The 14,845-nt window shown below is 36.4% G+C and overlaps 1 protein-coding gene across 1 annotated transcript in view; it reads left to right on the top strand.

The window, feature by feature from the left end:
- The window catches only part of pamr1 (peptidase domain containing associated with muscle regeneration 1), a 39,525-nt gene that overhangs the window by 13,753 nt on the left and 10,927 nt on the right, over positions 1-14,845 (top strand). The window contains exons 2-6 of the mRNA XM_038275358.1: positions 588-764; positions 3,692-3,817; positions 5,817-5,931; positions 10,163-10,380; positions 10,898-11,005. Of these exons, the coding sequence (XP_038131286.1) occupies positions 588-764; positions 3,692-3,817; positions 5,817-5,931; positions 10,163-10,380; positions 10,898-11,005 (744 nt within the window). The remainder of the gene's footprint in view (positions 1-587; positions 765-3,691; positions 3,818-5,816; positions 5,932-10,162; positions 10,381-10,897; positions 11,006-14,845) is intronic.

The following is a 14,845-nucleotide window of genomic DNA, read 5'->3' as shown; positions in this document are numbered from 1 at the left end:
TTTTGAAAATCCATGGTTAAGTGCAAAGAAGTCATTATTTATGTGGGACTAAAAAGACGTACAATATGTTGCACTGTCATTGTGCCAAGTTTAAAGTGCTGCCTTGGTTCACCACATCTGCCACAAAAGCATTTCCACTTGTCTGTTTTAGCTTTTAGATCCACTGTTACATAATGGCCACTCAGGCTTGAAGTTATTTAAATGACTGATTTTAGATCCAGTTCAACATAACAGTTATTGGATTAAGACATTTCAAACAATGACTGTCTTTGCAGAAGAGTTTACACAGAGAAAATTCACTTGCATCTGTTTCCAATTGTTTTTATTATTATATTTCTGATTAAGCAACACATAGAGGGTGAAAACTCCCTGGGGTTTATCTTTCCTCTGAAATCAAAGTGAAAACAAGAGGCAGGGAAAAGCAGTTGGAATGAAAAACCAAACTCACAAATGTTTTCATCCCCTCCAAGATCGCTCTCTTTATCCCTGGGTAAATATTTCGTTTGGTCTGTATCCTTCATGGTCGTTCACATAAAACCTCCTTTGTTTTTCCATCATCCCTAACCTGCATGTAATTTGTTGTTCAGATTACAGGTACTTGCACAACCACTGCCCAGGTCCAGAGTGGAACATTATGTGCAGAGGCTGCTGTGAGTATGACGTTATCCGCTGTAAGTGTCCTATACAAGGCACTCCGGTTGGCTACGCTGTGCCCTGCTGCCGGAATGCCATCAACGAGTGTGACCCCTGCATCATTCATCCAGGTAATGCCACTGTGAATACTGACACATAGAAATACAGCACTAAGTTTGCCATTAGCTTTAAATAGCTTGTAGCCTTTCATATAATATGCAGATAAAAAATACTTATAACAACTGATGCATTTGCTTTGTTTCCTTTCTGTTCAATGTTCCTCACATCCTTCACTCATTCAATGCAATAGGCAGCTGTTTTAAATCTCTCAAGAGTAATGAACTAATTTTAGGTGAAAAACCAGATCAGTATTGAAGTGGCAGAGCTCCACTACAGAAACTCTGATCTTAAAAAGGTATGCTGGCTGAAGTTTTACAACTTGTTTTACACTCAATACATTTTCAGTAGATTATGGATTATTAGCAATCTTTATAGAAGCAAAGTTATTGAAGTTGTGTTGATAAATCCGTGCAATTGTCAGTTGTCAGTTTAACCAAGCACTGCGAAGTCATCCTATGTCCTCGTCCATACGACGTCATCTCACATGGCTGTATTAAATAGGAATTAGAAGCTGAAAACTAGTACAGACTACATATTAGTAATGGAAAGTTTGGATAAATGTGTTGCAAAAAGGAAAGGGTTAGGGTTCTTACCTTAAAATCTCAGCTAGTAATGGTGAGTAACATCTGAGAAGAAACTGACAGCAGAAACAGCTGATAAGTCATGTGTTCACTATGTCGGAGCTGATTCCAAAATAATGTTTCCATCTCCTGTTTTGCTCATGAACCCTTTTTCGCAAAAAAACAACAACCCCAAAAACAAACAAAAACCACCTAATAGAATTTTAGGGAGTTTATTCATATTTAGCTGTTTACATCAAGCCAATCTGTGTAATGACCGGGGAAAAAATTAAAAATAAGGATGACCCAGAATTTGACCAGGAGAAAGAGAGATGTTTAAACAATTTATTGGAATGGGAAACTTCCATCTGTTGGGAGGAATTCATCATAGTCAGCAACTAGAAGTTCTGGAAAGAGATTGGACAGATGAGTGACCAGACAGAAACAAAGGGGAATGTTTCTGTTGTTGGATTATAGTTCACTAACCTTCTTTGCGTTTGGGGACAAACTTTGAGAGTTTCTGAAGATGCCAGTTGGCGTGTGACATCACTGGTGGAATTCTGATGATTCCACAATCTGTCCAGGCTGATTTGGAGGAATCCTTCTTTGACAGTTAATTGTTAATCCAACAGAACGCACAGGGTCAGATTGGTGAGAGCAGAGACCGGCAGAATGATGAAGGGGATAAACCAGAGTTCACAATCTGCGAGCAGGTCCAGAGTCAAAGCCAGAAGATCAGAGATCCAGAGACAACCTAGGGGAGAATCCAAGACAGAGGTCAGGGCACAAAAAGCAGGTCGGAGATCCAAAAACACACGACAGGTCCCATAGGGTTTAGGTAAGCTCAGAAAATCAGGAAACAGAATTGGCTCAGAATCAGGCAGACAAGTTTAAAGAAATGCTGAAAAAAACTCACGATAGCTAGTAATAATTTGGCACTAGTTACTGGTCTGAGAGCTGATGGGGTCAGGTAAACTAGTGAATGAGATGGAGGCTGATTGGAAATAGGGTGGAGCTGACAGGTGTGTTGAATCCTGAACCAATCCAGCAGTAGTGCCTGAAATTATGACACTCTGATGTGATACTTCAAGAAATACTTCATTAGGAAAAGTTAAGGGAAATGCACCTTGTGTTGGGGTTTGAGGTGCATTTGTTGCTTGTCTTCTGTGATTCATCTTCACAATATGTTGCCCCTGTACGTTTGCTGCTGTGCAAACTTAACCAAGTAGCCAAGTCAAGGAAGCTGCAGATTGTTTTACACCTATATACACAAAGAATTTACCCAGAATCACTCTATCATGAACTACATAATGAAACCTAAAGAGGCAACAGACGTAAATAGAGGGAAACTTGTTTTAAGTGATTTTACATGAATATGTCAGGAAAGAAAAAGGGTTGTCTGTATATTGAATGTGATAGTACATTTCTAAATATTTCAAATGTGCTGTAAATCCACTCAAACTACCTGTAAAAAATACACAGATTTCCTACTTTATTGTTCCCAAATTGTGTCAACACAGAGAAATGGTCTTGTGCAAGACTCTATTTTAGAAACCAGTCTAACTTCCGATTTTAAGCTTACAGGAACCATTGTTTTAATACATTTAACACACACAAACAGGTTTTTTTATTTGCCCATTTATTTCTTTAATTCATAGTTATTTACAAATAGGTTAACATTATCTATAGTATGTATTGTATGTAAGATACTGAGTGACAATATGAATTTCCAAGAATACACTTTAAACTACTTTAATATGTCCAATTATATTTTGAGGAAAAATGTTTTTTGACATTTTATTTTGAGATTAAGATAGTCTATACTAATGCAGACTAAGATATTTTAACACATGAAAAACACTATTGCTTTCTACATGCTTATTGCCTGTAGAAGAATGTCAGTTTTTCTTCACTGCAAGAATATGCTCATTATCTCTTTTATGAGGAGAAAACAGATGTTCTAAGTTAAATTAATACCTACAAAGCAGTTTTACTGTTTAACACAAAAATGCTGTTTAACCCTATAATCATAGACTTCCATCAGCCCTATTGTTTAAACTCATAGTTTTTCAAGCTGTACATTGCTGTTCACTTTTAATAGACAGACTGGCCTCTTAAGTGAAAATCCATCTGTAAAGGGAACATTTCTAAATTTTCTATTTCAGGAAGCAGCAGCATGTGTTTGTATTCTGTTGTAGTGACAGCTAAGTTTAATAGGTTTAGCAGAGTTGATGCAAAAGAAAGTTAAGGGTCTGTTAAAGAACAGCTACCTTGCTGTGGTGCTTCTCGTAAAATGTAAAATTTTCCTACATATACAGCAGCAGTGTACACTGCATACCCTGGTTATTATAATGTTTCCTGTTCTACATCTGTTGCAGGCTGCAGCATATTTGAGAACTGTAAGCGTTGTAACAATGGCACATGGGGGCCCAAGGATAACTTCTTTGTTGATGGCCAATACTGTGCCGAGTGTCGCCCCGGCTGGTCTGGAGGAGATTGCATGAGTAAGTCTTTTTATTCACTCATGGTAGATTTTTCTCTCTATACTGTAAGTCAAATTGAACAAAGGGGTATGTGTCCTGTGTGCTGGTACAGTTTATGCACAGTTGCCTTGCAGCAAGAAGGTTCTGGGGTTGATCCCCGGCCAAGAGTCTTTCTGCATGGAGTTGGCATATTCTCCCCAAATGTACGTGGTAATTCGACTGAAACATGGACTAGGAGTTCATTTAAATGAGTTAATAGTAACTCTAAATTGCCCTTAGTTGTATGTGGTTGTGTGTCTCTGTGATGGAATGGCAAACTGTGTATCACTGGGTGTATCTAACCTTTCTTGCCCATAGACTTCTTGAGATAAGCACCACCCCACCGTGACCTTTATGGATAAGCAACAGAAGATGGATGGTTCCATATGTTTATTTTTTTTCTTTCTTTCTTTCAAGTTGATTTATCTTCATTTGAGGCTTTTGTGCCATGCTGGATCTTTGCCAAAACCTCAGGGTTTTTTCCACAAGCATATGAATGACAAATCAGTCAACAATTGGCCTGCCCATAAAACAAGCTAAAATATAGCATTAGGTCTAAGTTCTGTTAAGGAAGAAAATATTCTAAATAGTTAACTTTGGAAAAAGGTTGGGTGTTTCTCTTCCTCTCCCAGGTGCGCTCAGCGAGCTGCGTGTGGCCCCCAAGGAAAACCAGCAAGATATGCGAACGTCACAGAATCACAGAATTTAATCCAACAAAAAACAGCTTATGAGTTAACAACAAAACTGCAGAACAACAGAAACATACATTCAGTTACCTGAGGTAAAGAAAAATAGAAAAAGAGAGGCAAAGACGCGTCTTTGGAGAGAGCTGGTGCAAAAGCAAAAAAGTGGCAGCTATCTGAATTTTTGCCCCTGTGCCCAAAATTTTATAATGTAGATAAGTCCTTCCCTTTAGTATAAGGTCGTCCAGCTTGACCAATTGGAAGCTACTTTGGACACTCAGAAAAACTAATTTACGGCCGGGCCCCCCACTAGATTCTAAGGTCATCTGGCTGTCATGAGATAAAGTTTAACAGAATCGATGTGGAATGTTGAGGGCCCCTTTCCTGCCATAAATTTCAAGAACAAACTTAAATTCAGTATTTTGGTTCAGGGAAAGGTTATCTTCACAGCTCAATCATGCTCTTTTGCACCATTCCACCCCAAAAGATTGAATCCTGCCTTAAACCACATAGAATCAACAGAACATAAAATACAATTCCTTTTTCTCACATATAAAACATAATATTCAATCTAACATATTCAATTACCCCATTAAACCTATATCCTGAGCAATTTTCTAATAGTAAACAAAACATTTTCATTCAAACAATTTCAATTTGATTCTGATATTCACACAGATAGTACAACTTTCAATTAAAAAACATGATATTAATACTTAGAAAAATGTCTTAAAAACTAAATGTTAATGTTTTAACATTCTACATTTTATTCAGTATTACAGCATCTCAGATGTTTATTCTGGAAGACCTTTGATCTTCTGTAAACCAAAGAGACCTCTCCCCTGAGGCTCAACTGTTATTCACCCCCCAGGAGATACTCATTTTAAGGCCTCCTGTGCTTTGAATACTTACCCATTAGTAGTTTTAAATCATTAACACAGCCTTGTCCAAAATTCAGAAATATGGTCAAAATGAAAGTGTTCAACATACCTTTTACACACGCCATAAGATTAACTGTTTTAAAAACTAAAATAATCATTTTTCTTTAACAGTTCCATATGCAAATATTCTACCACAGGGCACAGCATACATAGTATGCATCTAATTAATGGCAGATGCCAATGTTTCTTTGTGAATCTCTCTGTTGACTCTTTATATTCTGTTTATGCCTCTTCTGCTTCTTTACTGATGTTGAAAAATTATAAACCATATTTTTCCAGGAAAACAATGCAGAAATATGTTCCCCAAACAATTATCCACTGCTAAAAGAGCAGCATATATCTCTCTGTATGTTTCAGAGTGTGGGGGAGTTATTCGTAAACAACAGGGACATTTGGTTCTTGAGAGCTACCCCAACAATGCAAGGTGTGAGTGGACCTTGCAGGTGGAAAGGCCTTTTACCATTGAACTTCGGTAAGGCAAATAAACTATTGTTTTTAAACATTTCCTTCCTCATCTGTGTAATAGGTCAACGCTAGTTGATTATCTTATGTCTGTGTAGCATTAGTGAGGTGTGGTGAACCATACTAATGTATATATAACCATATTACTGTATAAATCACATTCTTTAAAATTGTCCTATTCAAAGATACCACGATTATCATATACAGTGTATGCTTATTTTGGGGAACTGAAAACAAGCGGTGCAGATGGCGAGGTGGAGAATAAAAGCTACATGCATTATGATTCCTCTCAGAAATGAATTTTTTTTAATCAATATAAAACTTCAATCAAAAGCTGACTTTTTTATTAGCATTAAAATTATTATTAATTGTTATTAAGCATTAAAAACTGCAATTTTACATAAATGCTGTCATTGGTGAGGCATCCCTACACATGACCTGCCACATGAAAAGAAAGACCTAATGGCCAACCTAAATATTAAATCGTAGTCCACACAATATTTAAACACTCTCTACCCATAACAGTGCTCTCCTCTATGATTATTAAAGTGATGTGTACTACAGATTAACACATAAACTTTAACAATCACACTGATTCCTGTAAACCATTAAATTGCATTGTGATGTAGTAATGGTGTGAAAATATATGCACTTTCACAGCTGGTAGACATTTTAAATGAAAGATGTTTTTTTCCTGGATGACTAGGATTTTCAATACCCGTAATGATGAGTCAATCAGACTCCCATTGCTTTTTGATATATACTAGCTGGGTTCAGTAATGGAATAGGGAATGTTGTTGTTGATGTCAATAGTGATTGCCAGGTGATCCGAGATGTCGAGGCTGAGGTTTGAGATATGATTTACTGAGATGCTGAAGGAGCAGAGAAAATTCAGGGTTTGACAAAGAAAGTGAGTAGAGAAGATAAAATGTTTGAAGTTGGGCAATGTAGCAGGTCCAGGACCTCAGTAGCAGGTTTGCAGTTGCTGTCATCATTGCGGAAATCAAAATCAACTAAGAGGATGTCTGCAGGTGAGATGGCACAAAGCCGTGTCAGAAGAACAGAGAAATCAGAGAGAAATTAGGGGTTAGTATTACGGCTCAATAACTGACTGCTAGGACTAGAGAAGTAGGACCAAATAGCTTAAATACAACATGTTAAAATTAGGGATAATCAGGAATGGAGAAGGAGGTATTTTCATTTTCTTTTTTATGTACAGCTGCAACACCACCTCCTTGCCTCTCAGTGTAACTTTTTTTGTGTATATGAAGCCATGGATTCTGGTCTGGTTCAGAAATTATCCAGGAGCAAACCCCAGGATTATCTGTCTCACTGGCCTTTTCTGGATTGTGCTGTGAACACTGACGACAATGAGAGGGTCAATACTGAGGTTTACTGAAAAACCTACACATATAGACTAATATCTGAAATTTGATTCACATCAACCACTGGAACACAAACTTTCATTGAACCGACCTCTTATTTACCAGGCTAACAATGTTCCCTCAATTGCAGAAACATGTGGTTTTCTGAACCTTACATTTGTTAAGTTTTCCAAAAAAAAATTTAACATGAAGAACACTGCATTTAATAAAGAGGAGAAGACAAAGAGCCAAAAACATTGCAATGCCATGAGTCAGGAGTTTCTTAGAAACTCAGAGGAATTTTCTCTAAATATAACATAAGAAATAACATAACATCCCCATTCCCATAAAAGTTAAAAAGTCTGGCAAAATGTTATTATATTAATTGTGTTTCAGGTGACATAAATTAATGCTGGCTATTTATTTTAATGGATGCTAAATGGACAATGATTTTAATTCTAGTATAATAGCTGCTGTTTCATTCATGCTCACAAGCCTAAAGCCAAGTTCACGACCTTGGAGATATAATAACGGCAACAATATACAGCACAAAGTTTCACAATCGCAGTCATCACATCACCAAAAAGATTTTTAAAAAGATATTTATCACATTTATAGTTTGAATTCAGTTGTATCCAAGTACATTTGAAGATGGTATAAAGCTCCCCAAGCTAAGGAGAACAGAGGCCAGTGAAAATGCTTGGACATTTGGTTTTAAATGTATGTTTGTGCCTTTGTATATAAATAGACAACCAAAAGGAACCCTCTCCATGTTGTTCCAACTTCGCTACACAAATGTTTAATCTGATTCACAGAAAATACTTCATTATCAATCATTTGAGATTGCAACAACACCTTCTATGTGCTCAACATCTCAAATATTGGTCTCTTTATCACTCATCTGTAGAAGCCATTAATAAATGGCCTGATGGATTGAAATTTTTTACTTTGCACAAGTATTAAGTGTTATGTGTTTTTTTTAAGTTAATATCAGAATTCTACAACCTCCCTCTCCAATCAGGAAAATGTATGAATTTAATTATAACATGATTTTCTATTTCTATACTTGTGTCCCAAAGACTTTCAAAGGAAGCTTTTAAACAGAGACCTAGCACAGCTGTTCACAGGCTAGTTTGTTTATTTATTTTTTTCCAGTTGAAGTTCTTCAACAATATTCGAATGATTTATTCTGAAATCCAAGTGATATCAATTTGTAGAAACTGTTGCAGACTTAATTTCCCTCAAACATCATCCCTTATTAGTTAATATTCAATTAATTTTAATACCATTTATTTATATACCGCCAATTCACAACACGTCACCTCAAGGCACTTTACAGTTCACCAGATCATCCAGTCAAATTGATTCAAGGTTTTCTATCAAAGGAAAATGAGTTGATTGCATCGAGTCATTGACTTGAAGGCAATCCGTCAAACTAAGCATGCTTGTGTGCTGGAGTTGGTGCAGAAACACTACTATATTAACCCTGACCATTGTTTGCACACAAAAAACAAACACACCAAAGCTACCACATATTTATAAACTGAGAGACAATTTTACACTATAAATTTAAGTTATATGTATTTCAAATTCTGTTAAAGGAGAACATGGTTAATTAATTATCAAGGCAACTTTTTGCCATACCGTATTTGGTGAGGCTGTAAGTATGCAGGGAGTGTTTGGTTTTTAAGTCTCAGAGGACCGCATCTAAGAGCAAGCTAAGAACAATCTGGTGTTTAGGCTCCTTTTAGTGGCTCTTAAGCAGTTTATAGATATGCTGGATTTAAGAAGAATCAAACAAAAACTAATTGGTCATATTACCAGTGCAGAAAAGGCAGCATGAGGCCGGGACCCTCTCTGTGGCAGAACCGATTACTAGAATCTACATGCAGGACCAATTAAGCAGTTAGGTGGTTTCTTATGCAGAGCTAAATCAAGAAACAGAGGGAGAAATTGGGCTTAATTACTGACAGAAACTGTTCAACATTAAACTTCTTTGGTCTTACACTGCCTCCACTTTAGGAGCTTTAATGGGGTTGCTTCTGCAAGGCCAGCAGTGGGAAAGTGGCCTGAAGCAGGCCAAGATCTTTTTCATGCTTGTTTAGTTTTTTTAAGTTACATAAAATTTTATTTATTTACAGCTCCATTTAGAATTTGGTTTTGTTTTCAGAAGACATAAATGACTCTTAGGTTGCAATAAGAAGTGTGTATGTTTGGAGTCAAGGTCTAGTCTTTTTATCCCTCTTTAGAGCACTATATCAAGCATGGTGGTAGCCTCCTAATGGTAAGGGGATGTTTTCTGCCAGTTGTTATGGGTTTCTTAACCCTGTACCTCAGGGCCCACTTTCCTTCATATTTTAGATATGTCTCTTCTTCGGCACACCAGATTCAAATGATTGCATTACGTCCTTGGCAGCCATCAAATGTTGCAAAGGCCTTTTGATCACCTTTTCATTTAGATTAGGTGTGTGGAGGCAGAGAAACGCCAACAACATGTAGGACAGTTGGCCCTGAGGACCAAGGTTAAGAAATTATCCATTATGGTACACTGAAAAAAAGTACAATAATGAGAACAAAGACTACCTTATTTAACTTAACTTTAATTTGCAAACAATTTCTGTGGATTTAGATGTGGTCAAATATATCAGTGTGAATTAAAGAAACCCATAAATGATTAAAGCTTTGATCATGTTGTTTTGAAGATTCATCTAATGTAGACTATGTTGTATGATCAATTCCTCTTGAAAAAGGAATGCATGATTAAAAGCCAAAAATAATGTTTATATATCCATGAAGTAATGTAAAAGTTTGAATTTCTGCAACTGTGTCTTCTGAAACATCTAAACATTTACTTCCTTGCTTGTTATTTACATCCAGGTTTATGATGCTGAGCCTGGAATCTCACCCTTCCTGTCGTTATGACTTTGTGGAGGTCCGTGATGGAGACAGCATTAACTCCCGTGTCATCGGTAGATTCTGTGGAAACAACCGTCCCGCATTACTCCAGAGCTCTGGCAACACTTTGCACATTCTGTTTGTTTCTGACGGATACAAGAATTTTGACGGATTCTTTGCTACTTTCCAGGAAAGCTCAGGTTGGTTGAATAAAAAAGACAATAAAGCACCTCTTGATCAGAATAGTTTGTATATTTAACTGTAAAGATCAGCCAAATTTTAAATCCTCACCAGTATTATTAGCAATGGAATATATTTTCACATGAAAGGAATATTAGTTCTATAAAAGTGAACTGGCATATGTTTTGTGTAATAAATATAAAGGGCATTTGTAACACGACACGCAATGAACTAAGAGGCTCTGTAGAACCGTAGCCCACAACAGATGAAAACAAGAAGAAGTTGCCATGGCACCCCTCATCCATTGCCTTTGTGAAGCTCTTTGGTGGTGCGTGACTGGCACCTACATGTTGCAGGTCAGAATTTGCAAAAGTAAACGGAGGCTGCTTTGTGTGCAAATACTTACATGTATTTAGAGACGAAAGCAGGAAGGACTTCAGCTTTTTATATGAAGGATTTAATAATTTTGAAAGGCATTTAGTAAATATATGTCCCTAATTCTGGTTGCATCTCAGCATCACATTTGTCTTTTAACAGCTTGCAGCTCATCCCCTTGCCTGCACGATGGGACTTGTATTCTGGACACTTCTTACACTTACCACTGTGCCTGTTTAGCAGGCTATACTGGGAAGAGGTGTGAAAATGGTAGGTGTTTAAGATTTAACCATGCAAACACAGTGCTAGTAGTTTGTATTTAAATATAAAACCACAGAGATAAAAATGTTGATCTATTCAAGTAATTTTAAGTCCTATACCCTAATTTTTTTAATCTAAAGTAACATCTGAAGAACCATACTGAGCTTTGTGAAGTACGAAAACTATTTGGGTATATCTGAAAGGAGGCACACCTAGTTACGGCATATTTATCAAGAACTTATTTCTTCCTTGAAGTTTTTTTTTTTCTATTGTGTTGCTGGCCTGAGTCAGGCGATGATTCACAGTCTTGAGGGAAATGTTTGTGGTCTGGACTGAGTTCTCATCAGCTGCCTCCAACAATTGTGGTTTTCTAAAGCTATAAAATAGGTTTTTAGTAGAGAGGCTGAAATCCACCTAACTAATCCGTTTTCCTGATTCTAGGGAGGATAATGAATGACACAATTATTTCAGTTGATGACAGTGACCTGCGAAAATATTCACACCCTTTCATTTTTTTAATTCATCCTGCATAAAGTTTAGTTCAGCTAAACCAAACTGTTTTACAAATTATTTTATTAAATTTCATGTGAGAAATCTAAAGAAAACTGTAGTGGGAATAAATAATCTCTGTCAGGGTTGGTGGATGCAGTTTTGGACCCAAATGCAGAGTAGAAGGAGGTACAGAAGATTGCTTGCAAAATTTAATGAACAAGGCAACAGAAACAAAATCCAAGAATCGAATGCAGAAAACCAAAAACCAGGAGATGTCAGAGAAAAGCACACATGGGGAGCCAAGTAACAACTAGAAACCAGCAAAGAGTAACTGAACCGGAGGTGTATATATGGGAGACAGAAACAATGGGGGGAATAATTATCTGTTAGGGAGCAGGTGTAGACAGAAGTAACCTGAAGGAGCTAAGCCAAAGGAGACAGGCACAAGGGGGCAACCGAGAGCAACTAAAAAAATACAACACTGCTTAAATATAACACAAAATGGAAAAGAAACCAATGAAAGAAACCAAGAAAACGGAATGACATAAATAACTGAAAACTCAAAAAGAAACTCAAAAAGAAGTCCAAAAGGGGAGAACCATAACAAATATCCCTTAAATTCTGTAGCATGTTATAGGTAGGCTCTATGTATGCACCCTGATGCTATATCTCTCAGATTCTTTTTCCTGAAAAGAGATCACTCAGGAAAAACTCTTTAAATAATACTTCATAACTTATATGTTTTAAATAACTAGGAGACATGACAACAGATTTTGATAGAAATTGTATTCTTACTCAGATCAGAGAAATTGCTTAGAATTTACAGAAGGGAGCTGCTCACCTCCGGGCTCATCTCTCAGGCAGTGAGATTAACAGTTAACAGTTAAAAAGGCATTTTATACATCTCCAGTCTGCCACATCATCACATTTTAAATCATACACATTAGCAGATGAGTAGACATCATGGCTCTAGCTTTATCAAAATATTACAATTTGTTCTCAGTTGAAGGACACTGCTCTCATTCCATTCTCAAATATTTGCCCCGTACAGAATTAAGATTATAACTGTATATCAGGACAGAGGCACCATCTTAACCAGATAAACTATTGTGAAAAACATCAGTTCTGACACGCTACAGGCAGCCAATACCAAGGTGTAATAAACTCACACATCTTAAATGATAATTATCCTAACAATTGTAAAAACTAGCTACTGAGTAACCAGGCAACAAATGACTTTCCACCAAAACTGTGAGTGCAGCCACAGGGAAACAAATAGCAGCCAAAACTCCTTTGGTATTTGGTAGCAGTAGAGGAACTCTAGAGATTTATAACACAGGTAGTCAAATCTTTAACTTGGAAACTGTTTATGACAGCTGAAAGAAATCCATAAAACATAATTTTGGAGTTTCCTAGTAGTCAGGAGGTTAACAATTGTTGCAGAAAAAAAGAATAATGGTTACAGAACACCAAAATTAAACTATTTGGCCTGGATGCAAAAAGCATTCAGTAGCAAAAAACTTACTATATATGTTTCCTTGAGCTCATAGTCCATATAGTTAAACGTGTAGAAGCTTCATGTTATCTGTTGCAGGAAAGCTGGTTAGAGTTGATTAAAATATGCAGGGCAATCCTGGAAGAAAACCTATTAGATAAAATAAAAAACACAGCAAAAACCTTGAGGAGCAGAGGGTGCATTTCTAGTTATGACAAATACAGTACAATATATGGATAAACCATGTGGATAAATAGTAAATTATATAGAAGATATAAATTACATATTTAACAGGCACTATCCATCCAGTGAAAGATGGTTTTATTTTTAATTTACTAAATATACAAAGTTTGTAGAGGCATGTATGAAGATTTGAATCTTTAAGTCAAATCTTATTTCACACAGTACATATCCATCTGTATTCTCCTGAGAAATCAAGTTATCTTTGGATTTATTAAACAACAAATGTCTTTCATGTTTTAAAGTACATGTAGTCCACATTTACTACCTCAAAGTCAGATAACACATTTTAGATATAATCTCAGTGTCAATATTTTGTGTTTGTAATGATCAGCTTGCATGTCTTATATAAACGAGCGTATATTGTTTTATTGGTAACACTTATTATAAACTTCATATAAATCTTACTTTCTTTTGCCATTTTATTTAATTATTATACACATAATTTCCAAATAAAATATAGAAATTATGGGTCACGACTCATATTACGTGTCATTATGAGCAGCATGCATTGTGCCCTAATTACTCCAGATTGTTTCATATGAATGTGGACAAAGCCTAATATAGACAAGTAAGGAAAAAACATTAACATTCAGCGAAGAACAGCTTCTCAGGCAGGCTCAGCATCGTCTGCACGGGGTTCAAATAGGTTATCTTTTATGACAAATGGCTTTAAACATCAGAACATTTTAGCAAAGTATCATTGTGAGGTTAAGGAAGGAGGTTTCTGAAAAAGAAAAACAATCTGAAAACCTTCCTAATAATAATAATAATAAAATGAAAACACTTAAGGACAGTGAACCAGGCAATGTAAAGGGAGGTAAAGTTAGCAATAATAAGAGAACATGGAAACATGAGCAGTGTCAAATATAGACGCCAGAAAATAAGAGAAGAACTGCAGCTAAGTTGATGGAAGGACGGGTCCTACTTGCATTGACTGTGGAAGGAGCAGTTCAGGCATCCAGGTTGCCTCTCCTCTTAATTTGACATATACCCAATCTGGTTAATCCTTTTTGTCCATCTGGATATTAACCGGTTTACCCCATCCACCATCAGATAAAGACTCAATCTATGTTTTGAGGGACAAGAGGGGGCTGCTAGTAGTACTACTGCATTGATAAGACTGGCTTATATAGGAAGCTGCATGAATGAAGGTGTTTGTGTGAATGAGATGTAAATACATCTGAGCAAAAAGGGACAAACATGGAGAAATCCAACGGGAAAAAAATTAAAAAAGCAGAATTAGCTAAGAATTAACTAAGAGATAAATATAATTAAAACAGTCGGTTGTGCAAAAATTTAAACGCTTCTAAATCATGACAAAAGTATCATAGCCGCTAAAAATCATTCAAATTCAGGGATGTTACAACTGTAATATTCCACATATTTCAATGGGATTTTAAATTATGAATAGTTTGGGAAAGAAAAGAAACAATTCAAGTTTTTATTACTTGTTGATTGCTTTTACAAATGTAAGCTTTGTTTGCTTTTAAGTACAGCTACAAGGTTTTAGAAGGCTAACTAGAATTGACTTGCATTTATCTCTTCCTGTCAACTCTCTGGTTTCCCGTCTCTGTGGAAAAATCCCAATGCATGATGTTGCTGCCACCATGTGTTCTGCC

This window comes from Cyprinodon tularosa, unplaced genomic scaffold, assembly GCF_016077235.1.
Source record: "Cyprinodon tularosa strain WSP-4 unplaced genomic scaffold, ASM1607723v1 ctg121, whole genome shotgun sequence".
In the NCBI taxonomy this organism is placed as follows: domain Eukaryota; kingdom Metazoa; phylum Chordata; class Actinopteri; order Cyprinodontiformes; family Cyprinodontidae; genus Cyprinodon; species Cyprinodon tularosa.
Note: the sequence above shows the minus strand (reverse complement) of the source record. Positions and strands in the feature narration are given on the sequence as shown.